This window comes from Podarcis melisellensis (assembly GCF_964234715.1).
Source record: "Podarcis melisellensis genome assembly, chromosome: 2".
Lineage (NCBI taxonomy): Eukaryota > Metazoa > Chordata > Lepidosauria > Squamata > Lacertidae > Podarcis > Podarcis melisellensis.
Genome location: NC_138529.1, coordinates 122,281,850 through 122,307,597, shown reverse-complemented (window position 1 = coordinate 122,307,597; position 25,748 = coordinate 122,281,850). Strand labels below are relative to the sequence as shown.

The following is a 25,748-nucleotide window of genomic DNA, read 5'->3' as shown; positions in this document are numbered from 1 at the left end:
TACAAACAGGGCAGCTGGGAAAGGAGGCGGGAGGGGTTGCAAATAAAGCAGAGAGGGGTCTCGCCCTTTTCCTGTGGGAATCGGGGGGGGGGGGTGATAAAGGCCACCCTGCTGCCCAACACGTTTTGCATGGCAAGATCCTTTTTGAAGCGCAGAGATAAACCAGCCTCCTAGTGGGGGGGGGGAGAGACATTTTGCTTCCCGAGACGAACCAGAGAAGGGCTCTCCCCCCCACCCCACCCCTGCAACCTGACTGGGACACTGAACCAGTTGTGCCAGTTTCACCCCACGACCGTGGCTCCCCGGGGCTGTGGGTGCCATTCAGTATGCATGGCCCTGGCACCGAAATTTGTGGGTGCCCGGCCCCTTCATGGGGAAATGGGTGGGTGCTCAGGGACCCGGGGAGTTGGCACCTATGCACTGAAAGGCACCAGGTGACACCCCCCCCATTTTAGACCCAGCCTCCTAACCCATTTTTGTGTATTTCTTCACACTCAGCCTGGAACACCCCCTCCCTTGGCCTCCTGCGTCAGGGAGCCGGTCTGGGCGGGAGGGGAGAGAGAGACAGATTCACAAATACTTACACCAAAAGTCAATAGTTTCTGTTTCTTTTGTGATAATCTCAAGTGTTCCAGAGCTTTCTTAATTAGAATTTGGGAGTATTAATTTATTATTATTGGTATTTGTACAGTATTAGTAAAACGTATGCTCTCTATGTAAATGTCTCCCACTCTAAATAAATCTGCCTTTCTATGAAGTGCTCTCAGACCTCCAGGTATAGGGCGGTATAGAAATTCAATCAATAAAAAATATAATAATAATTATTTCTGCATTTTTCTCCTTAAAGAGCGGCTTCAGTGTGGTGTAGTGGTTAAGAGCAGTAGACTCGTAATCTGGTGAACCAGGTTCTCATCTTCGCTCCTCCACATGCAGCTGCTGGGTGACCTTGGGCCAGTCACACTTCTTTGAAGTCTCTCAGCCCCACTCACCTCACAGAGTGTTTGTTGTGGGGGAGGAAGGGAAAGGAGAATGTTAGCCGCTTTGAGACTCCTTCGTGTAGTGATAAAGCGGGATATCAAATCCAAACTCTTCTTCTCCCTGCATTAAAATGCATCGTGGCAACAGCTGAGAGAGTCCCAGAAGTGGCCCAGTTTACGCCTCCTCCAAATCGCCTCCAGGCAGCGTAATGGCCTCTGAGGGACTGTTTGGACCTTCTCTTCTTAAAGATGGAGTGGAAAGAGGAGCCAGGCAGCTTCCTCAGGTAGGGAAAGGCAACGGGAGCAGGGAGGAGGGAAGAGGCACAGATGGGACCACCCAGCCTCCCTCTGTGTTGAGTGGGGATGATGGGGATCTAAGAGAACCTCTGTTTTCTTCCTCTTCTTCTTCTTCCAGGCCCTCTTGACCTTTGAGGAGGTGGCTGTGTTCTTCACGGAGGAGGAGTGGGCTCTGCTGGATCCAGGCCAAAGAGCTCTGCACAAGGAAGTCATGCAGGAGAATTATGAGATGGTGACCTCTTTAGGTAAGGGCAGATTTTTATTCCTCCTGGCTGTTAGATGTTGGAGGTGTGGCTCCTCTGTTTGAGCCATTTATTCATGTCATATCTTCTTCTTTGGCGAATCCTCGTAGCTGAGTAAGATTGTCTTCCTTGAACACGGTCTTAATGGTGTGTGACTGTCTGTTGAGTTCAATTCTGGATCCACACCTCCTTCTACATTGGGAACCATAGATTTCTGGGCGGGAGTTAATCATAGTGAGGGTTTGCCAAACGTACTTTCCGCTTAGCTTGCTTCTCCCTTTTGTCTTGAGTTTGTGCTTCTTCGAAGTCCATGACGCCTTCGGTATAGGCTATTCTCTAATTGGAGCCAAATTTTCTGTGCTTATACTTCATTTTTATACATTTGCCTTGAAAGCGTCTTTAAACCCCTTTAGTTGTCCACCAGTATTTCAACTTTCCATTCTTTTTTTTTTCATTTCATTTTTTTAAAAAAGAATTTTTATTGCAAAGTAAATACATCAATACCAAGCCATACATAAAGAATAAATTTGAAAAAAGAAAAGAGAAAAAAAGAAGAAAAATGCGAAGAAACACTATTTTACAATAAACACTATTTTACAAAATAATAGTAGTAATAGACTTCCATTACTCTCCCAACACTTCCTTTCACATTTCGTATTTTATCCGTATTTCAGTATTATTTTCACTTTAATATATAGATGTGCGTGTGTGTGTTTCCCATTTTCCATTCACAAGGTCTTTCTAGACACAGCCAAATTTTTACATTAGAACATTGTCTTTCTAAATAATCATTCAAGCACTTCCATTCCTTCTTGACTGTATTCATTGGCTTTAGTCTTATTATATCCGTCAGTTTGGCCAGTTCCAAATAATTCACATAATTTACATAACCATTCCTCTTTAGTCGGTACCTGGTTACCCTTCCAGTATGTAGCCACCAGGATTCTCACCGCAGATGTCATGCACAAGAAGAATTTAGTATTTTCTCTAGAAATATCACTAGTCAATATTCCCAAAAGGTATGCTTCTGATCTTTTGCTATGTGAAGTTCTTAGTAACTTTTTTATTTCTTCATGGATCGTGTCCCAGAACTTTCTGATCTGTGGACATGTCTACCACATACGGTTTTGTTGTTTAGTCATTTAGTCATGTCCGACTCTTCGTGTACCCATGGACCAGAGCACGCCAGGCACTCCTGTCTTCCGCTGCCTCCCGCAGTTTGGTCAAACTCATGCTGGTAGCTTTGAGAACACTGTCCAACCATCTCGTCCTCTGTCCTCCCCTTCTCCTTGTGCCCTCCATCTTTCCCAACATCAGGGTCTTTTCCAGGGAGTTTTTTCTTCTCATGAGGTGGCCAAAGTATTAGAGTCTCAGCTTCAGGATCTGTCCTTCCAGTGAGCACTCAGGGCTGATTTCATATGGTAGAAGGTTCCAATCTGCTTTGTGCATCTCCAACACTTATTACCAAGCGATTTATTCATTTTAGCCAATCTCTCTGGTGTTAAATACCACCTATGGTGCATTTTCAGGTAGTTTTCTCTTATGAAATAATAACATGCTTTAAAATTAATATTTTTTGTCCACAGTTTTTTCCACTCTTTATATTCAATTACATAACCCAAGTCCTGCTCCCATCTTATAATAATAATAATAATAATAATAATAATAATAATAATAATAATAATAATAATTTATTTATACCCCGCCCATCTGGCTGAGTTTCCCCAGCCACTCTAGGCGGCTCCCAATCAGTGTTAAAAACAGTACAGCATTACATATTAAAAACTTCCCTGAACAGGGCTGCCTTAAGATGTCTTCTGAATGTCAGGTAATTATTTATCTCTTTGACATCTGATGGGAGGGCGTTCCACAGGGCGGGCGCCACTACCGAGAAGGCCCTCTGTCTGGTTCCCTGTAGCCTCACTTCTCGCAATGAGGGAACCGCCAGAAGGCCCTCGGCGCTGGATCTCAGTGTCCGGGCTGAACGATGGGGGTGGAGACGCTCCTTCAGGTATACAGGACCGAGGCCGTTTAGGGCTTTAAAGGTCAGCACCAACACTTTGAATCGTGCTCGGAAACATACTGGCCTTTCCCTTTTCCTCTTTTTTGTATTTGAGTATTCTGTAACAGCATGTACATTCTGGAGAGAGTCTTTTGGTTTTTCTGTAAAACCTCCTTCTCTAAGATCGATGCTTTATTATCAAACCCTTTTAACATCCTATCTTTTTCAAAGGTCGCCCTAAACTGGTAATATTCTAGCCAATTTATCCCTAGTTGTTTGAGTTCTTCAGACCTTTTCAGTTTCATCCACCAAGTCTATGTTAGTTGGCCCAGTTATTGTTCATGTTATTCTTATGAATGGCAGTTGACTCTATACGTGATATCCACCAAGGGTTTTTTGTTAGAACTTTGGATTTATTCCTCTCCCAAACTTTGAATAAGGCATTCCTCACTAGGTGGTTCGTGAAGCCTTTATGTGCTTGTATTTTATCATGGCATAAGTAGCCATGCCACCTGAAAACCTTGTCCCCGCCCTCTAAATCCAAGACTTCGGTATTCCTAAGCAACATCCACTCTTTCAACCAAGTCCAGCATGCAGCCTCAAAGTACATTCTGAGGTCCGGGACCACGAACCGTCCTCTTTCTCTGGGTTCCGTCAACAATTTAAATTTCATTCTTGCTTTTCTGCCCTGCCAAATAAAATTGGCCAGGTCCCTCTGCCAATCTTTAAAACACTTTGTCCCAATAATTATTGGAATTGTCTGAAAGACAAAGAGGATTTGGGGAAGTACTGTCATTTTAATCATTGGTATTCTTTCCATTCTTAAATTGGGAATAGAATAGTTGCTTTGGAAGATGATAATCGGGCATCTGAACAATATGACCAGTCCAATGGAGGTGATGTTGAAGATTGGACTTTATAGGAATGCTGTACTTTTGTCAGTAGGTAACTCTTCATAAGCTGATATTGTTGTATGAAATGCTCACCCCCCAAAAAATCCTATGTAAAATATAGAAAGAGACTGACAGGTTAATAATGGTGGCATGAGGTTTCCTGGTCCACGTCATTTATTAACTTTTAATGGTCCACCAGATACTTTGCTGTCTTTGCTTCAAAAGATTAATACTTTTGTATATTTTTTACAGTCACATATATATTTAAACAGCACTTCTGTTTTTCTTATTCCACATAGCAGAGGGTCTGATACTCAAGTCTGAGCTCATCTCCTCACTTGGAACAGAAAAATACAGGGATGTTGTCCTGGACCAATTGAGAGGTACATACTTCCACTTTGCTGTGAGACTGTAACTTTCTATGTCTCCTTTCAGTGTGTACAAAGATCCCTTTTGGATCAGAGCGAGGGCCAATCTTTTCCAGCATCCTGGTGCAGGTTTAGGTGATGTGAACAGTTTCCTGGAATGTATCAGCCAGATATTACAGATCAGGGAGGAAGGAGAAAACTGAATACAGAGGCATAGCATTTTCACAGGAGGGGGAAGATGGAGAAAGTGTGTCCCTCCAGAGGTTGCTGCACTACAACTCCCATCAGCCTGGGTCATTGGACTTCTTTAGTTGGGTTGATGGTACTTAGAGTCCAACCACATCTGGAGGGCCATAGATGCCTCAACTCAGCATAGAAGGTTTCTCTTGGTGTTCAGTGTTACATGGGAGTTGAAGGTAGAACTGGATACTAAGGGTTCTTGAGACTATTTTTAGATTTCCTTTCCTTTCATATAAATTTGGTACATAGGAGTGGGAAGAATACTGGAGGTGTTAAAAGAAGAGAAGGTGCTGATTGGTCTTGCTGTGTCTTAAGTTCTCTGGTTCTCTTCCTTGAAGACCTAACAATATTATCTTTCTCTCCCACTTTAAACCAGGTGATGGAGAAGGCAATCAGAATTTTGAGGGGCCATCTGTAAAGTACTTCACTGCGAGTGAACACCTTAGGACACATCTTCAAACTAACACGGGGGAGAAACTCTTTAAATGTATGGAGTGTGGGAAGAGTTTCAGTGAAATTGGAATACTTATCATACATCAAGGAATTCACACAAAGGAGAAACCATTTAGATGTAGGGAGTGTGGAAAGAGCTTCAGTAAGAATGGAACTCTTTCAAGACATCAACGAACTCACACAGGGGAGAAACCATTTAAATGTTTGGAGTGTGGGAAGAGCTTCAGTGAGAATGGATCTCTTGCAAAACATCAACGAACTCACACAGGGGAGAAACCATTTAAATGTATGGATTGTGGGAAGGGTTTCATTGAGAGAGGAGCTCTCACAAAACATCAACGAACTCACACAGGGGAGAAACCATTTAAATGTATGGAGTGCGGAAAGAGCTTCAGTGAAAATGGAAAACTTACTGTACATCAACGAACTCACACGGGTGAGAAACCATTTAAATGTATGGAATGTGGAAAGAGCTTCATCTGTAGTTGGAAACTCACCGAGCACCAACAGAGTCACACCGGGGAGAAACCATTTAAATGTAAGGATTGTGGGAAGGGTTTCAGTGAAGGTGCAAAACTGACAATACATCAACGAACTCATATAGGGGAGAAACCATATAAATGTATGGAGTGTGGGAAGGGTTTCATTCAGTGTGGAGCTCTTACAACGCATCTACGAACTCACACAGGAGAGAAACCCTTTAGATGTATGGTTTGTGGACAAAGCTTCAGTTACAATGGAATACTTACTGTACATGAACGAACTCACACGGGTGAGAAACCATTTAAATGTATGGAGTGTGGGAAGGGTTTCATTGAGAGTGGAGCTCTTAGAAAACATCAACGAACTCACACAGGTGAGAAACCATATAGATGTTTGTATTGTGGGAAGTGCTTTAGTCAGAGTGGAGCTCTTACAAGACATAAACGATCTCATACAGGGGAGAAACCATTTAAATGTTTGGAGTGTGGAAAGAGCTTTATTTGTAGTTGGAAACTCACTGTGCACCAACATAGTCACACCGGAAAAACCATTTAAATGTATGGATTGTGGGAAGGGTTTCAGTGAAGGTGGACAACTTACAAGACATCCAAAAACACATACATGGGGGTAACCGTATAAATGTTTGGCATGTGGAAACAGTTTCAGTGAACCTTCAAATTTGACCATACATCTACAAACTTACATGAGAGAAACCTGCATAGAGCTTCAGTCACAATGGAATACAGTGGTACCTCAGGTTAATAACTTAATTCGTTTTGGAGGTCTGTTCTTAACCTGAAACTGTTCTTAAACTGAGGTACCACTTTAGCTAATGGGGTCTCCCACTGTCGCCACGTGATTTCTTTTCTCATCCTGAAGTAAAGTTCATAACCCATCTGTAACCTGAAGCGTCTGTAACCCAAGGTACCACTGTACTTACTGTACAGGAATGAACCATTTAAATGTATTGATCATGGGAAGAGTTTCAGTGAGAGTGGAGCTCTTACAACACATCAACGATCTCACACAGGGGAGAAACCATTTAAATGTATGGATTGTGGAAGCTGCTTCAGTAAGAGTAACTCTTAGGAAACATCAACGATCTCACAGACAGGGACGGATTTACGTATAAGCTAAACAAGCTATAGCTTGGGGCCTCACTCTCAAAAAAATTTGAAGGAAAAAGCCTGGATGTACATTTCCAAAATATAAGATAAAAAATAAAACCAACATACAGGAACAGTGTTTTGTGTTGTGTAGGTGCCTATGATGAAAAATATTCATCTTTATTAGTAGGCCTATATTATTATTCGCATTCAGAAGCGAACGCAACCTGCGTCTGCGCGGGTCACGAATTCGCTGCTTCTGCACATGACATCATTTTGACCATATGCACAAGAGGCAAAACCCGGAAGTAATGTGCTCCGTTACTTCCAGGTCGCTGCAGCGCGCAACCTGAAAATATCCTGAAGCTACTTCAACCCGAGGTATGACTCTACAGTTCCCTATTACCTCCACTTGCTACAATAATACTATATATAAATATAGTACATTTCTTTAAATGTCACCCAGATGTTACAAAGACAGATACTTCTTTTTCTTTGATCATTCATAGCTGAGAAGGAGAAAAAGCCATCCTTTCCTCGTCTGGCTCTTTGTCCCATTCAGACTCCTCAGCACTGTTCTGGGCGGCTGTGTCCCTGACAACCGTGGTGCTTAGGAAGCAGGATTGGCTCTAGAATCCTAGAACTGAAGAGTTGAAAGGGACTCCAAAGGTCAAGTCCAACTCCCTGTTATAGGAACAGCACCACAAAGCCCATTTTTATAATTGCAACAAAGGAACAATGAAAACACAGAAAGACTGGAATGGTTGTCTTACGCGCACAAAGTAAGCTTTAAAGTGTCCTATGTCGTTTATATTTTATGAAGCCATTGTTTTGCAATAGCTTCTCATTCATGGCTACGTTAACGGCAAAGTGGATAAAATCCCTGGTGGCAGCTGGAATAAAGGAGGTGCTGAGGGGAACAACCAACATATGGAGGGAAGGTGGCACAGGGGAATGTGGGCATTGCCAGTGGTTTCAGGAGAGTCATTTCCCTGTGGAGAGAGGGATCTCTGTGCCCACGTTTTTTATGTTTGATGTTTTATCATGTTTTTAATATTCTGTTGGGAGCTGCCCAGAGTGGCTGGGGGAACCCAGCCAGATGAGCAGGGTATAAATAATAAATTATTATTGTAGCTATTACTATTGGCACATCTTTCAGATATCTGTAGAAAGAGCAGGTGTACAGGAGGCTGAAAGCAGAGTTCACCTGGAGCTGCTTCTCCCTCTGCCGGCATTGAGCATTTGCCCAAGAAGCAGCCACAACAGGTGCTGCAAGATGCCCTCAGTTGGACTCTCGGCCTGAAAGTGAGATGCCTTTGACTGGACTTAACCATCCAGGGAGGACCACCTTTTAGGGTTGTCTTCCATTAATGCTCTAAACTCCTTTCCAGGAGGAGGCTTTTCAAAAATTGGGGTGGGGTGTGTTGTCTTTCGCTGCCTCTGCGCAGAATCGAACCCATGAATTTCTCACTAAATAAACTGGAATATAGAGCTTGCCGGCTGGGAAGGAAATTCATGTTTGCAGGGGGAGGGGGAGGCGGATCTCCTGCCCCTCCCCCTCCCTCTGGGTCAATGAGCTCCGCTTCCTAGAGAGGCAGGAAGTTAATTTTTTTGGGGGGGTAGGCAATTTGGAGGGGAGGGGTCTCCATCATCATTCGCGGAAGAGAAGCGGACTTGGAGAAGAGGAGAAAGAGGTGCCGCATATTGGGGGGTTATTTGGGGAGGGGGGGTGGGAGAAGGATTTGCTTTGCCTCCCCCTGAAACTACAAACAGGGCAGCTGGGAAAGGAGGCGGGAGGATTGCGGGGGGGGGCCTGCCCTTTCTCTGTAGAAATCGGGGGGGGGGCTGGATGCAGGCCATCCTGTTGCAAAGTGGGGTCCCCCTCCCCCAACAGGGTTTGCATTGCAAGATCCTTTTCGAAGCGCAGAGATCAAGCCAGGCTCCCATGGTGGGGGGAGGGGTGAAGACACTTGAGACGAACCACAAAAGGGTCCCCCCCCAGTGCAACTTAATTACAGAGGGATTTGCAGCCCCGCCCTGTGCATGTTGACTCAGCAGTCAGTCCTTCTCCGTTCAAGGGGGGGGGGGCAGCCCCATCCCACCTTGTGATGCTCCTTAATAATAATAATAATAATAATTTATTATTTGTACCCCGCCCATCTGGTTGGGTTTCCCCAGCCACTCTGGGCGGCTTCCAACAAAGATAAAAGATACACTGAAATGTCACATATTAAAAACTTCCCTGAACAGGGCTGCCTTCAGATGTCTACTGAATGTCAGGTAGATGTTTATCGCTTTGACATCTGATGGGAGGGCGTTCCACAGAGCGGGCGCCACTACCAAGAAGGCCCTCTGCCTGGTTCCCTGTAACCTGGCCTCTCGCAGTGAGGGAACCGCCAGAAGGCCCTCGGAGTTGGACCTCAGTGTCCGGGCAGAACGATGGGGGAGGAGACGCTCCTTCAGATATACTGGACCGAGGCCGTTTAGGGCTTTAAAGGTCAGCACCAACACTTTGAATTGTGCTCGGAAACGTACTGGGAGCCAATGTAGGTCTTTCAAGACCGGTGTTATATGGTCTCGGTGGCCGCTCCCAGTCACCAGTCTAGCTGCCGCATTCTGGATTAGTTGTAGTTTCCGGGTCACCTTCAAAGGTAGCCCCACGTAGAGCGCATTGCAGTAGTCCAAGCGGGAGATAACCAGAGCATGTACCACTCTGACGAGACAGTCTGCAGGCAGATAGAGTCTCAGCCTACGTACCAGATGGAACTGGTACACAGCTGCCCTGGATACAGATTTGACCTGTGCCTCCATGGACAGCTGTGAGTCCAAAATGACTCCCAGGCTGCGCACCTGGTCCTTCAGGGGCACAGTTACCCCATTCAGGACCAGGGAATCCTCCACACCTGCCCGCCTCCTGTCCCCCAAAAACAGTACTTCTGTCTTGTCAGGATTCAACCTCAATCTGTTAGCCGCCATCCATCCTCCAACCGCTTCCAGACACTCACACAGGACCTTCACCGCCTTCACTGGTTCTGATTTAAAAGAGAGGTAGAGCTGGGTATCATCTGCATACTGATGAACACCCAGCCCAAACCTCCTGATGATCTCTCCCAGTGGCTGCATGTAAATGTTAAAAAGCATGGGGGAGAGGACAGAACCCTGAGGCACCCCACAAGTGAGAGCCCAGGAGTCTGAACACTCATCCCCCCCCCACCACTTTCTGAACACGGCCCAGGAGGAAGGAGCGGAACCACTGTATGACAGTGCCCCCAGCTCCCAGCCCCTCAAGACGGTCCAGAAGGATGTTATGGTCGATTGTATCAAAGGCCGCTGAGAGATCCAGCAGAACTAGGAAACAGCTCTCACCTTTGTCCCTAGCCCGCCGGAGATCATCAACCAGTGCGACCAAGGCAGTTTCAGTCCCATGATGAGGCCTGAATCCCGACTGGAAGGGATCCAAATGGTCCGCTTCTTCCAGGCGTGCCTGGAGTTGTTCAGCAACCACTCGCTCAATCACCTTGCCCAAGAATGGAAGATTTGAGACTGGGCGATAATTGGCCATCGTGGCCGCATCTAACGATGGTTTTTTAAGAAGCGGTTTAATAACCGCCTCTTTCAGCGGGTCTGGGAAGGCTCCCTCACGGAGGGAAGCATTCACCACCCCACGAAGCCCATCGCCCAGTTCTTCCTGGCTAGCTTTTATAAGCCAGGATGGGCAAGGATCCAGGAGACAGGTGGTTGGCTTCACTCGTCCAAGCAGCCTGTCCACATCCTCGGAGGTAACAGATTGGAATTGATCCCACACAACTTGACTAGACCGGACTCTAGCACTCTCCCGCCCCGGCCCTGCTCCCATGGTGGAGTCTACTTCTTCCCGAATCTGAGCGATTTTATCTGCAAAAAACTTTGCAAAATCATTGCAGGAGAACATGTGGCCCGTACTGGGCCCTGATGTTGCAGGTGGTTCCGCTAAATTGTGAACCACCTGAAAAAGTCTCCTGCTGCTGTTTTCTGCAGATGCAATAGAGGCGGTGAAGAAAGTCTTCTTCGCCGTCGCTATCGCCACTTGGTAGGCTCGACGTTGAGCTCTAACCTGTGTCCGGTCAGATTCGGAATGAGTTATCCGCCACCGGCGCTCTAGCCGTCTCAACGATTGTTTCATTGCCCTCAGATCCATGGAAAACCACGGGGCTCTCCGGGCTCCATGCAATCGGAGAGGGCGCTTCGGAGCCAAACAGTCAATAGCCCTGGTTAACTCCACATTCCAGCGGGCCACCAGGGAATCGGCTGAAAGGCCATCAACATGGGATAAAGCATCCCCTACCACTCTCTGGAAACCATTTGGATCCATTAAGTGGCGGGGGCGGACCATCCGAATCGGTCCCACCTCCCTGCAGAGGGGATGGGTCGCAGAGAAGTCCAGTTGCACCAGGAAGTGATCTGACCATGGCACTTCTTTTGTTTCGCTTTTACTTAGTGTCAGATCACCAACATCCATAGAGGTAAACACCAGGTCCAAGGCATGTCCGCGGCTATGGGTTGGGCCAGACTTATTCAGGGACAGCCCCATGGAGGCCATGCTTTCCACGAAGTCCCGAGCGGCCCCTTGTAACACCCTGCTTAACACCCTCCATCTCCCTTCTCACTGCTGCCCCCCCCCCATCGCTCCCCCCAGGCTCTGCGTCCTGCTTCAGGGAGCCGGTCTGTAACGTAGGGGAGGGGTGAGCTCCTCCAGGACCCTGATCTGCCCCCTCTTAAATCTGCTGCTAAAGCCCCTCCCTCAGTGGGGCGGAGATCGGGAGGGCAAGCAGGGGAGAGGAAGTGGAAGCACCTAGAGAACAGAGTCGCCTCTGCATTGGGAGAGAGGGAGGAGATTTCGAATTGGGTGGGGGTGAAAGGTGGACAGTTCCCTTGACATTCGCTTGACATTGGCCTCCGGAGCTTCCTGAGTAAGAAAGAGGCTCATGTGAGAAGGAAACAAAAGGATGCAATAATTTGCTTCTTGGGAAGGGGCAGGCCCTTTCAGAAATCCTAGTCTGGCTGGCTGAGGTTGCTTTGGCACAAAGGAAAGAGCCCTGTTGGGTTTCCCATGTTGGGGGGTGCAGTTGGGGAGGGTTTGCTGTGCTGCTTTTGTGCCCCAAAACTGGAGGGAAGAGGAACATTTTCCATTTCCTGAAGCATGAAAAAGCCCCTCATCAGTTTCCCTCCTGCTTGGCAAATAGAAGGGGAAGAAATGGAGGCAGTGAGAGATTTTACTTTCTTGGACTCCATGGTCACTGCAGATGGTGACAGCAGCCACGAAATTAAAAGACGCCTGCTCCTTCGGAGAAAAGCAATGACAAACCTAGACAGCATCTTAAAAAGCAGAGACATCACCTTGCCAACAAAGTTCCATATAGTTAAAGCTATGGTTTTCCCAGTAGTGATGTATGGAAGTGAGAGCTAGACCATAAAGAAGGCTGATCGCCAAAGAATTGATGCTTTTGAATTATGGTGCTGGAGGAGACTCTTGAGAGTCCCATGGACTGCAAGAAGATCAAACACATCCATTCTTAAGGAAATCAGCCCTGAGTGCTCACTGGAAGGACAGATCGTGAAGCTGAGGCTCCAATACTTTGGCCACCTCATGAGAAGAGAAGACTCCCTGGAAAAGACCCTGATGTTGGGAAAGATGGAGGGCACAAGGAGAAGGGGACGACAGAGGACGAGATGGTTGGATAGTGTCTTCGAAGCTACCAGCATGAGTTTGACCAAACTGCGGGAGGCAGTGGAAGACAGGAGGGCCTGGCGTGCTCTGGTCCATGGGGTCACGAAGAGTTGGACACGACTAAACGACTAAACAACAACAACACAACTATTTCATATATGTTTCACAGTATGTTTTTGGATTTCGCATTTGTAATTAGAATTTATGAGTATTGATTTATTAGTACTGGTATTTGTAATTTGTAAAAGGTATGCTGTCTGTGTAAATGTCTCCCACCCTAAATAAATCTGCCTTTCTATGAACCGCTGAGACCTCCGGGTATAGAGTGGAATATAAATACAATTCTGTAATAATAATATTAATAATAATAATTTCTGCATTTTTCTCTTTAAGGACCTGCTCCCTGCATTGAAATGCATTGTGGCAACAGCTGAGAGCGTCCCAGAAGTGGCCTAGTTTACGCCTCCTCCGTCCTTTCCACTGGCAACGCAATGGCTTCTGAGACCCCCTCTGAACGGTCTGTTCTTAAAGGTGGAGTGGAAAGAGGAGCCAGGCAGCTTCCTCAGGTAGGGAAAGAGCAACGGGAGGAGGGCAGAGGCACAGATGGGACCACCCAGCCTCCCTCTGTGTTGAGTGGGGATGATGGGGATCTAAGAGAAGCTCTGTTTTCTTCCTCTTCTTTCAGGCTCTCTTGACCTTTTTAGAGGTGGCTGTGTTTTTCACGGAGGAGGAGTGGCCTCTGCTGGATCGTGGCCAAAGAGCTCTGTACAAGGAAGTCATGGAGGAGAATTATGAGATGGTGGCCTCTCTAGGTGAGGGTACATTTTTATTCCTCTTGGCTGTTAGACGTTGGAAATGTAAAACTGCTGTTTGAGCCATTTATTCATGCTGTGTCTTCTTCTTTGGCAAATCCTCATAGTCAAGTCTTCCATGAACACGGTCTTAACTGTGTGTCTGTAAGTGACTGTAGAGTCAAATTCTGGATCCATACACCGTGGGGACATAGGTTTCCGGGCAGGAGTTAATCACAGTGAAGTTTTGCCAAACATGCTTTTCCTCTTAGCTTGTTTCTCCCTTTTTTCCTGAGCCTTGTGATTCTTCATAGTCCATGAAGCCTTTGGTAAAGCAATTTTCCAGTTGGCACTCTTGCAGGCCAGTGTTTTCTATGCCTATACTTCATTTCTTAAAGTTTGCCTTGAGAGTATCTTGAAGCCTCTTTTGTTGTCCGAAGTGATGTTGAAGATTGTAGTTTATAGCAACACTGTACTTTTGTCAGTAGGTAACTCTTCAGAAGCTTATATTGTGGTATGAATTCCCCCAAAAAACCTAAAAAGGGAAAATCTACAAAGAGACTCACAGGTTAATAATGGTGGCATGAGATTTCCTGGTCCACGTCATTTATTAGCTTTTAATGGGCCAGCAGATACTTTATTGTCTTTGCCTCAAAAGATTAATATTGTTGTATATTTTTAGAGTCATATAAAATAATATCGGAAGTTACAAACCGTCCTTCTTGCGAAAGCTTTGGCTTACGAGCTCCGCTAACCTAGAAGTAGGCGCTCCTGGTTGCGAACTTTGCCCCAGGATGCGAGCGGAATTGCCCCATTAGCGAAAGTGTGCCTCAGGTTAAGAACTGTTTCGAGTTGAGAATGGACCACTGGAACGAATTAAGTTCATAACCAGATGTATCACTGTATTACCACGAACTCCCATCTCTTGTGGGGACGCAATTAGTGCCAACGCCTTCTGTCAAGAGTTTGGGTGTAATCCTTGACGCCTCCCTTGCTATGGAAGCGCAGGTTGCAGCTACAACAAAGGCGGCATTTTTCCATCTTCGCCAAGCTAAGCAGTTGGTCCCTTACCTCTCTTGCCCAGACCTCGCCACTGTGATCCATGCGACAGTCACCTCCAGGCTTGATTATTGTAACTCACTTTACTTGGGGCTGCCCTTGAAGCTGATCCCAAAACTCCAGTGGGTACAGAATGCCGTGACAAGACTCTTTACGGGGTCTTTGCCGCGGGATCACATTCATCTAGTGTTATAACAGCTGCACTGGCTCCCAGTTTTAACCTTTAAAGCCCTATACGGCTTAGGACCCTCTTACCTAAGGGACCACCTCTCCTGGTATGTCCCACGAAGGACCTTACAATCTGCAAATAATAACATCCTGGAGATCCCGGGCCTCAGGGAGATTAGGCTGGCCAGGACCAGGGCCAAGGCCTTTTAGGCCCCAGTATGATGGAACGCTAAGCCACAAGAGATCAGGGCCCTGCGAGATTTGACATATTTCCGCAGGGCGTGTAAGACAGAGTTGTTGTGCCTGGCCTTTGATCATGGCTCAGCCTGTCTCCTTCTCTTTTTGTATATGAACTAGTACAAAAGAGGCCTCCCAGCATTTAAGATCAGCGTACACAGTTGGGCCTGACGAGCATTTACTGTTCCCAGCACTAACCCTGTGGAAAGCCATCTAATTAGAATTTATTTTGATTCCGACCTGTTTTTAGGACGTAATATAATTATTGTTTGATTTTATATCACTGTTATATATTTGATGTTAGCCGCCCTGAGCCCAGTCTAAGCTGGGGAGGGCAGGAAACAAATAAAAGTTCATTATTATTATTATTATTATGACTACTACCAATACAGCACTTATGTTTTACTTAGTCCACATAGCAGAGACTCTGATACTCAAGTCTGAGCTCATCTCCTCGCTTGGAACAGAAAATTACAGGGATGTTGTCCTGGACCAATTCAGAGGTACATACTTCCACTTTGCTGTGAGACTGTAACTTTTTATGTCTCCTTTCAGTGTGTAGGTATATAAAAAGAGCCCTTTTGGATCAGAACGAGGGCCCATCTTTTCCAGCATCCTGGTGCAGGTTTAGGTGATGTGTACAGTTGGCTGGAAAGTATCAGTGAGATATTACAGATCAGGAAGGAAGGAGAAAACTGAATACACAGGCGTAGCATTTTCACAGGAGGGGGAAGATGGAGAAAGTGTCTCCCTCTGGATGTGGCTGCACTACAACTCCTATCATCCCTGGTCATTGGCCATCTTTACTTGGGTTGATGGTACTTAGAGTCCAACCACATCTGGAGGGCCATAGATGCCTCAACTCAGCATAGAAGGTTTCTCTTGGTGCTCAGTGTTACATGGGAGTTGAAGGTAGAACTGGATACTAAGGGTTCTTGAAACTATTTTCAGATTTCCTTTCCTTTCCTAAAAATTTGGTACATAGTAGAGGGAGGAATGATGGAGGTGTTAAAAAAAGAGAAGGTGCTGATTGGTCTTGCTGTGTCTTAAGTTCTCTGGTTCTCTTCCTTGAAGACCTAACAATATTTTCTTATCGCCCACTTTAAACCAGGTGATGGAGAAGGCAATCAGAATTTTGAGGGGCCATCTGTAAATTACTTCAGTTTGAGTGAACACCTTAGCACACATCTACAAACTAACACAGAGGAGAAACCATTTAAATGTGTGGAGTGTGGAAAGTGCTTCAGACGGAATGGAACTCTTACAACACATCTACGAATTCATACAGGGGAGAAACCCTTTAAATGTACGGAGTGTGGAAAGAGCTTCCGTCACAGTGTATCTCTCACAAAACATCAACAAATTCACAAAGGGGAGAAACCCTTTAAATGTATTGTGTGTGGAAGGAGCTTCAGGCAGTGTTCACACCTTACTAAACATCAACGAACTCACACAGGGGAGAAACCATTTAAATGTATGGAGTGTGGAAAGAGCTTCAGTCACAGTGGAGATCTTAAAAGACATTTCCAGACTCACACAGGGGAGAAACCATTTAAATGTATGGAGTGTGGGAAGAGCTTCAGTGAAAATGGAAAACTTACTGTACATCAACGAACTCACACGGGTGAGAAACCATTTAAATGTATGGAGTGTGGAAAGAGCTTCAGTGAAAGCGGAAATCTTAGTGTTCATCAACGAACTCACACAGGTGAGAAACCATTTAAATGTATGGAGTGTGGGAAGTGCTTCAGTGAGAATGGAACTCTTACAAGACATCAGCGAACTCACACAGGGGAGAAACCATATAAATGTGTGGCATGTGGAATGTGCTTCATTTGTAGTTCGACACTCACTGTGCATCAGCAAAGTCACACCGGGGAGAAACCATTTAAATGTTTGGAGTGTGGCAAGTGTTTCCTTCAGTGCTCACACCTTACTATACATCAACGATATCACACAGGGGAGAAACCCTTTAAATGTATTGAGTGTGGAAGGAGCTTCAGACAGTGTTCACACCTTACTAGACATCAACGAACTCACACAGGGGAGAAACCATTTAAATGTATGGAATGTGGGAAGAGCTTCAGTCACAGTGGAGGTCTTACAACACATCTACAGACTCACACAGGGGAGAAACCATTTAAATGTGAGGAGTGTGGGAAGAGCTTCAGTGAAAATGGAAAACTTACCATACATGTACGGACTCATACAGGGGAAAAACCATTTAAATGTATGGAGTGTGGAAAGAGCTTCAGCGAAAGCGGAAATCTTACCGTACATCAACGAATTCACACAGGGGAGAAACCGTTTAAATGTGAGGAGTGTGGGCAGAGCTTCAGTCGGAATGGAACTCTTACAACACATCTACGAATTCATACGGGGGAGAAACCATATAAATGTATGGAGTGTGGGCAGAGCTTCAGTGACAATGGATACCTTACTGTACATCAACGAACTCATACAGGGGAGAAACCATTTAGATGTATGGAGTGTGGGAAGTGCTTCAGTCACAGTGGAAACTTGAGACAACATCAGCGGATTCACACAGGGGAGAACCCATATAAATGCATGGAGTGTGGAAAGAGCTTCACTGAGAGTGGAACGCTTAGAAAACATCAACAGACCCACACAGGGGAGAAACCATATAAATGTATTGAATGTGGAAAGAGCTTCATCTGTAGTGGAACACTTAGAAATCATCAACGGACTCACACAAGGGAGTAACCATGTAGGAGTATGGAGTGTGGAAAGAACTTCAGTCCGAATATTCTTATTTTTTTGTGACCCCACCACATGTGAAACTAAAGTGCTTCAGTTTAATAAAGTACATACAAAATGTTTACAGACGCATAGGGGGGGAAACCATTTAGGTGTATGGAGGGTAGAAAGTTTTCCCCTCAAGAGTTCACTTCTTCCTTCAGATGAACAGGTTCCTATAGGCAGAAATCAAATTTAAACGCATTCTGTGTATGTGATATTCTGGTGTTTCAATGTAAAGTTGTACATTCATGTAGTAAAGTAATGAAGGTAACGTCTCATAATACTTAGTAAAGGATAAGCAGCTTTGTATTGTTAGGGAGAAGGAGTGTGAATCTGGAGTTGTTGCGTTTAGTGATGATGGGCTGAGAGTCGGCTTAATTTTGGTCTTTGGTTGAGAGAGTTGGAAAAGTTGATGTTTGGAGTTAGGAATGGATAGTTGTGAAAGGGGAGTGTGAGATTCGTGGTGTTGCCTTGCAAAAAGAGTTGGTTAAACTAGTATTATAGGAACGACGGCATGAGACGCATTCTTTTAACTGCAATAAAGCAACAAATAAGAAACAGGCTGAAAGCGACTTCTTATCTGCATAAAGTAATCCTGAAGCCCTCATACATGGTCTATAGGTCATACATTAATAGTGCTGCAATGCCTCCTCATTCTGTGAAGGGCAAGGTCTTCAGAAAAAACATAGCTGGTGGCAGCAGGAGTAAAGGGGGTGTTTAGTGGAAGAGGCAGAAAAGTCTCAGCTCTTAGCTGTGCATCTTGCATGAGGTGGGAAGGAGGCACAGGGAAGTATGAGTGGTGCCAGAGCACCTAGTGGCAGGTGACACAAGAGAGGGTGTAAAATACATCATTGGAAGCTCATGTCTAATTCTCCCCAAAGTAGCACACAGAGGGGAGAACCACAGGGGAACTTCCTACAAATCCATGAACTGCCATAAGGCTGCAACCACCTCAGGGCATTTAAGATAGAGAGGCTCCCTCCAGCTTTGCAATTGGGATTTAAGACATATCTACTATTACAGCCAACAAGAAACTTCCTTCCAAGCAATAGGGCACAAGGACAGGGTGTGAAGGGAAAGTTAACCCTTACCTCTCCATCTGTGGCACAAACACAACTCCAGTTGAAGAATGGAACACTTTTGGAAAGAAAAGATGCTGCAGGTACCAGTGAATCCCCTAGTTGGTCCATTTTCAACCCTAAACATCATGTGGCTACCCCAGGGCTACTGCTTTTGTGACAAGCAATAATAATATAATAATAATCTGATTGGGTTGACCCAGACACTCTGGACAACTTCCGACATAATAAAAACACACAAAACATCAATTATTAAATGCTTCCTGATACAGTATTATGTTTTGGAAAGTTGTGTACAGTGGTACCTCTGGTTACTAATGGAATCCATTCCGGAGGTCCGTTCATAACCGGAAACCGCTCGTAACATGAGGCGCGCTTTCGCTAATGGTGATTCCTGCTGCGTGCACGCTTCTGGTGTGTGATTTCCACTCGCATCCTGGGGCAAAGTTCACAATCAGGAGTGGCTACTTCCGGGGTGGCGGAGCTTGTAACCCGAAGCGTGTGCAACCAGAGGTACCACTGTAGCTGTTTATCTCTTTGACATCTGATGGGAGGGCGCCACTACCGAGCTCTCTGTCTGCTACCCTGTAATTTCTCACAGTGAGGGAACTGCCAGAAGACCCCCTGAAGAGGACCTCATTTTCCAGTCTGGATGATGGGGGTGGAGACGCTCCTTCGGGTATACTGGGCCAAGGCTGTTTAGGCCAGCACCAACATTTTGAATTGTGCTCGTAAACATACAGGGAGCCAGTGAAGATACTTTAGGACCAGTGTTATATGGTCTCAGTGGCCACTCCCAGTCAATAGTGTGGCTGCCACATTCTGGATTAGTTGTAGTTTCTGGGTCACCTTCAAAGGTAACCCCAAGCAGATCGCATTGCAGTGGTGCAAGTGGAAGGTAACTAGAGCATGCACCACTCTGGCAAGACAGTCTGCGGGCTGGTAGGGTCTCAGGAATAAAGGGGGAGTTTAGTGGGAGAACTAGGAAAGACCCAACTCCTCTGCATGTTTTGCACGACATGAGAAGGTGGGACAGGGGAGTGTGGGAGCATCTCGAATCAAGCAGGCATGTGACAAGAGTGTGCAAAATGCTTCACTGTAGGCTCATTGCTTATTTTCCCCAAAATGAAACCCATGGGGAGAAACCATATGGGGTAGTCTGCCCACTCCAGGTAACCCCCTCCCGAACCACAGCAGCATTCACACAACAGAATCTACCGTAGAGACAGGAAAAATCTCAAAAGTGGGGGGTCCATGATTTTGCTTTTGAAAAACAGGTTCTGCAGAACTTGCCCAATTGGGAAAATCTGTCGTATAGAACTCAGTGGGAATTACTTCTGAATAAAAATCCTTCGGATTGAACAGGAAGTTTACTCAGAAGTCAGTCCCACTCAATTCAATGGGGTTTACTCCCAGGTAACTGGTTAAAGACTAAAACAGTGTTTGTAAAGGGGGGGAGGGCATATGGATATTCCGAGGGGGCAACAGGTGAAGATCGTGTAAATGGGGGGCCAGGGCACGAGACTGGGGGGGGGCACAAAGGGAAGTGAGAAGTGAAGAAAGAAAAGCAGAGAAGTGCCCGTGCTTTGCAGTGGATTTATAAATAAAAACTATAAATAAAAAAAGGTCTATGTACAAGCAAAACATTTAAATAGCTACCTTTCTACCGTGGGGGGGAGCAAAGGAAGGAAAGAAGGTCGGGAGGGGGCCATGGTTGGAAAAAGGCGGAGGGACACGAGACTCAGTGACCGTGGACGGGGGGGGGGTCCTTTCCCACTACATTCTTAGGTCTCTGCTTGCAGGGAGGAGGAATGTCCCCCCCCTCTCCCCCTGGGTCAATAACTCGCTTCCTAGAGAGGCAGGAAGTGACGGAGGAGGGGGGTAGAGGCAATTTTGGAGGGGTGGGGTCTCCATGCACACCCCCGAAAGAGAAGGAGGCCTGCAAAGGAGGAGGGGAAAGGTGCAACATTTCGGGAGGGGGGTGATTTGGGGTGCAGGGAGGGAGAAGAATTTGCTTTTCCTCCCCATGAACCTACAAACAGGGCGGGGGGGGGATGAAAGCAAGGAAGGGCTCCCCCCTTTCCCTCTAGGAACCAGGAGCGGCAATCTGCAGTCGGCTGCAAGGTGGGGGGGGCGTCCTCCCCCCCAAACAAGGTTTGCATTTCGGGATCCTCTTGGAAGCGGAGACTCCGGGGTGGGGGAGACATTTCGCTTCCCGAGACGAACTAGAGAAGGGCTCTCCCCCCCCCCACCCAGCCTAACTGGAACAGGGAACCAGTTGTGCCAGTTTCACCCCACGACCGTGGGTCCCCGGGGCTGTGGGTGCCATGCAGGGAGCATGGCCCTGGCACCGAAATTTGTGGGTGCCCGGCCCCTTCATGGGGAAATGGGTGGGTGCTCGGGGACCCGGGGAGTTGGCACCTATGCACTGAAAGTTGCCAGGTGACATCCCCCCACCCCGATCTTAGACCCAGCCTCCTCTAACCCATTTTTTTTGTATTTCTGCACACTCAGCCTGGAACACCCCCCTCCCTTAGCATCCTGAGTAAGAAAGAGGCTGATGTGAGAAGGAAGCAAAAGGAAACAAGGATTTGCTTCTTGGGAAGGGGAGTCCCCCCCCCCCAGCTCCCCTTTCAGAAATCCTAGTCTGGCTGGCTGCTGAGGTTGCTTTGGCACAAAGGAAAGAGCCTTGTTGGGTTTCCCATGTTGGGGGGGGGTCTGCTGTGCTGTTTTTGTGCCCCCAAATTGGTGGGATGAGGCACATTTTTCATTTCCTGAAGCATGAAAAAGCACCTTGTCGGTTTCCCTCCTTCTTGGCAAGGGAAATGGGCCCATGGATGGCAGGATTTGAAACTAATCCAGGTCTCAGGAGCCCTTTAAAAAGCTTCAAGGCAAGGATTGGAGGGATTTAAAAAATGCCCCCTCCCCAGCTGGACCTGGGGGAAAGAGGAGGGGGGATGAGTTTTTAATGCTGTTACTTTCCAAAAAGAGGCTTCTCCAGATATCTTCTTGGGAATTTGTCGCGAAGGAGAATCAAAGCCCCCGGGGGGGGGGGGAGAGATCTGGCCAGCCTTGCAGGATTGGCCCAGCGCAGAGGTGCTGAGGGACTTTCTCTGCCGCTGCTGCCAGCCTCACTCCTGCCTGGCCTCGTCCCCATCCAGGTTGCCAGGAGGGTCTTATAATACTGTAGGTGTTCTAAAGCCCACCACCTGGGCAATTCTCACACCAGAACCCTGCAGGGTGGGCCAAAACTAGGGCGAAGAGGCACATTTTGGATTCCCTGGAGCCTGGAAAAGCACTTGATCCGTTTCCCTCCTACTCGGCAAAGCAAATGGGTGGCAGGATTTGAAACTGATTAGATTCTTAGGGGACCTTTAAATATCCTTATGGCAAAGCTGGGAGAGGAATTAAATGCCCCCTCCGTAACTGAAATTTCTGGGGACAGTAATGGATTCGAGGGGGGACAGAGTCTGGTTTCTCTTCCAGGATTGGCCCAGTGCAGGGGTCCTGAGGGTCTTGCTGCCACCCTCACCCCGGGAGGGCCTAGTGATAAGGGGCAGGATGAAAGCACAACAGCCCTGTAAGATGGGCTAGTCTCAGTAAAATATAGCTGTTGTAACTGGTGTGGGCATGTTCTCCAGACAGAAGGCCACATTTCCTTCTGAACAGTCATCCAGGGGCCACATTCCATTGATGGGTGGGGCCAGAGATCAAAGTGGGTGGAGCTATGCAATTGATTTCCAGCCATGCAATAGGTAGATCCAGGGCAGTGATTTAAAAGAGGGTGTGGCCTGGGAGATTGCCGAGGCCTCAAGGGCTGGATTTGGCCCCTGCTACTGAGGTTCCCCAGCCCACAGTTAGGGTGCTGGGTTTGGACCAGGGAGACCCACACTTTGCTACTTAGCTCCTGGGTGACCTTGAGTTAAAGGTCTGGGGACATGTGCAATTAGTTTGATGCACGTTTTGCCAATTCCAGAGGTTGTCTAGCTCTACTTAATATTTGCTCCCCAGGCAAAGGTCTGCCATCTGTGTAAATGTCTCCCAACCTAAATGAATCCGCCTTTCTCTGTTGTTCCTGCATTGAAGTACATCGTGACAACAGCTGAGAGAGTCCCAGAAGTGGCCCAGTTTAAGCCTCCTCCGAATCGCCCACAGGCAGCTCAATGGCCTCAGAGGCACTGTTTGGACTGTCTCTTCTTAGAGGTGGAGTGGAAAAAGAAGCCGGGCAGCTTCCTCAGGTAGGGAAAGAGCAATGGGAAATCAGGGAGGAGGGAAGAGGCACAGATGGGACCACCCAGCCTCCCTGTGTGTTGAGTGGGGATGATGGGGATCTAAAAGAAGCTCTGTCTTCCTCCTCTCCTTCTTCCAGGCCCTCTTGACCTTTGTGGAGGTGGCTGTGTTTTTCACGGAGGAGGAGTGGGCTCTGCTGGATCCTGGCCAAAGAGCTCTGCACAAGGAAGTCATGGAGGAGAATTATGAGATGGTGGCCTCATTAGGTAAGGATGCATTTTTATCCCTCTTGGCTGCTAGACGTTGGAGGTGGGAACCTTTGTGCCATTTATTCATGCCGTATAGTGACAATGTAAGAACACCTGCTGTCTCCTCCTCTCCTCCCCCCCAAATCCCATGTGAGTGAGAAACTCTCTATTGTTCAGGGCTGCGGGGGAGCTGCCACCCTCCTTTCCCCTCCGTCTTGTAGAATCGTAGGGAACTCCAGCAATAATCATAATTATTTTATTCATTCCTGGCTGGGTTTCCCCAGCTATTCATTCATTCCCATCCCACCTGGCTGGGTTTCCCCAGCTCCTCTGGGCGGCTCCCAACAGAATATTAAAAATGGAATCAAACATAAAAAAACTTCCCTAAAGCATCCAGAACAGATGGCCCCACCTCTTTCGCTAAAGGAGCGTCTCCACCCCCATCATTCTACCCGGACACTGAGGTCCAGCGCCAAGGGCCTTCTGGCGGTTCCCTCCCTGCGAGAAGCCAAGTTACAGGGAACCAGGCAGAGGGCCTTCTCGGTGGTGGCACCCGTCCTGTGGAATTCCCTCCCTTCAGATGTCAAAGAGAGCAACAAATACCAGACTTTTTGAAGACATCTGAAGGCAGCCCTCTTTAGGGAAGCTTTTAATGTTTGATGCATTACTGTATTTTAATATTTTGTTGGAAGCTGCCCAGAGTGGCTGCGGAAGCCCAGCCAGATGGGCGGGGTATAAATAATAAATTATTGTTGTTATTATTATTATTATAAAGCCACTGAAAAAGGGTAGGGAGCACAGCAACTGCCGCCGCCTCCTTTTCGGGTAGACATCTTCTGTGGAGAGACACCCTCCCTGCAGAGCTGGCTCAAGAGAGTCATGAAACACACACACACTGCCCACACCCTGTCTTCTTCGAAATTGCTTGAGAAAAAGGCACGGTTGCTGCTTGAGGAAATTCTGTAGATGTGAGAGACACTCCTCAATGGAGGGGGACCTGCTGGGAAAAGGGGAGAAGGAGAAGAGAAATGGAGTGGCTTGTGTACCACGCCTAGCAATGACACAGTCATTGCTGTGTGTTTGTGTGTGTGAGTGTGTGTGAGTGTGAGAGAGAGACAGAGAGAGGCGAAGCTGCACCAGCCCTGATTGGCATGTCTAGCTCCCCCCTTTTTTAACAATTTCCATGCCCCCTGTTTTGCATTTGAGTTTATTTTGAGCTTTCAGTTGGAATGAATGAGAGATAGCTACATTGGTATTACAACCGAGGCAGGTGCTGGAATAAATAACACGCCCTTTCGGTCGTATGTCTAAAATGCCGATTGAGCAAAAAATGGGGGGAAAGGCAGTTGTGACGGACGGCAGAGGCGGACCAGAGTCAGTCCCCCAGAAATTCCACCAGAGGGATGGAGCCTCTCTCTGATTGGACAACAGCACTTTTGGAGGGAAAATAAAAGGAGCCATTTCTGAGGGAGAAAGTTTGATTTGAGAGAAGATGGAGAGGAATTGTTTGTGGATGGGAGTTAGGGGGGAGGATAGGATTTGTCTGAGGAAGAACTGGTTCTGGTTTGAGTTGTAGGCCCACCCTGAGGAGACTGTCCATAGCCAGAGGAAAGTCTCTCCCAGCTTGGATAGAGAGACTCAGTTGAGGGTCTGGGGAAGGTCTACAGCAGGCACCCCCAAACTCGGCCCTCCAGATGTTTTGGGACTACAACTCCCATCATCCCTAGCTAACAGAACCAGTGGTCAGGGATGATGGGAATTGTAGTCCCAAAACATCTGGAGGGCCGAGTTTGCGGATGCCTGGTCTACAGACAGAAGTGTCCTGGGAGGGCTGAGGCAGGAGAAGCAGATCCTGGGGGAATTTAGGCTCCCCTGGGTCTCCTTCCAGTCAGGAGGGGGCAGATCTTCTACGGAGAGAAGACCCCCCCCAAGCCAGCCATAAGGGGGGAGGGGATCCCCTGGGTCTGTCATGCCATTTTGGAATTACCTCAGGAGTGGGGTTGCTTAGAGAGGGAAAGTGCCCCTCGCTCATGAACCAGGGCATTGCTCAGTGAAGGAAGCTGTGTTGTATTATTTAATTGAACAACCTCTCATAACAGAAACTGAGCATTTTGCCACCTATTTTGGAAACCAGAACACCTGCCTGAAGTGTACCAACATTTCTTTAGCAACTGAAGTTTAAGAAGAGCTGTGCCTATAGTACTGTGTTTAAGCTTGTGACATCTTTATGTCTAGTTTTAGTACAGTCATACCTCAGGATAAATACGCTTCAGGATAAGTATTTTTGGGTTGCGCTCTGCGGTGACCCGGAAGTAACGGAGCACGTTTCTTCCTGGTATTGCCGCTCGTGCATGCGCAGACGCTTAAAATGACATCACGCACATGCACAGAAGCGGTAAAACACGACC

At 47.0% G+C, this 25,748-nt stretch overlaps 3 protein-coding genes across 23 annotated transcripts in view; 2 read left to right on the top strand and 1 right to left on the bottom strand.

Annotated features, from left to right (window-relative positions):
* The window catches only part of LOC309364399 (uncharacterized protein), a 152,254-nt gene that overhangs the window by 47,715 nt on the left and 78,791 nt on the right, over positions 1-25,748 (top strand). For 5 of the 13 annotated variants that reach the window (XM_081901603.1, XM_081901596.1, XM_081901595.1 and 2 more), the window contains exons 1-3: positions 20,759-20,822; positions 22,949-23,100; positions 23,232-23,358. The exons of 1 other annotated variant lie outside the window; for it this stretch is intronic. In XM_081901603.1, coding sequence (XP_081757729.1) covers positions 23,026-23,100; positions 23,232-23,358 — 202 coding nt within the window. In that variant the 5' untranslated portion in view covers positions 20,759-20,822; positions 22,949-23,025. Of the gene's footprint in view, positions 1-8,398; positions 8,756-20,758; positions 20,823-22,815; positions 23,101-23,231; positions 23,359-25,748 lie in introns of those variants that run through there. 7 more of the 13 variants (XM_081901601.1, XM_081901604.1, XM_081901602.1 and 4 more) reach the window with 7 other exon arrangements.
* LOC309364383 (uncharacterized protein) overlaps positions 1-25,748 on the bottom strand; it is a 155,808-nt gene that overhangs the window by 69,523 nt on the left and 60,537 nt on the right. The gene's annotated exons all lie outside the window — the stretch shown is intronic.
* Positions 1,122-18,341, top strand: LOC309364590 (uncharacterized protein). 9 transcript variants are annotated; one of them, XM_081902228.1, is made up of 5 exons: positions 13,237-13,334; positions 13,454-13,580; positions 15,434-15,526; positions 16,135-16,647; positions 17,068-18,341. In XM_081902228.1, the coding sequence occupies exons 1-5, from the start codon at positions 13,260-13,262 to the stop codon at positions 17,745-17,747; spliced, it is 1,488 nt and encodes a 495-aa protein (XP_081758354.1). In that variant the 5' UTR covers positions 13,237-13,259; the 3' UTR covers positions 17,748-18,341. The 9 variants fall into 9 exon arrangements, with proteins under 9 accessions (XP_081758349.1, XP_081758348.1, XP_081758354.1 ...); XM_081902223.1 differs by lacking the exons at positions 13,237-13,334; positions 13,454-13,580 and adding exons at positions 1,122-1,261; positions 1,393-1,519 and having other exon boundaries at positions 15,446-15,526; positions 16,135-18,341; XM_081902222.1 differs by lacking the exons at positions 13,237-13,334; positions 13,454-13,580; positions 15,434-15,526 and adding exons at positions 1,122-1,261; positions 1,393-1,519; positions 4,711-4,794 and having other exon boundaries at positions 16,135-18,341.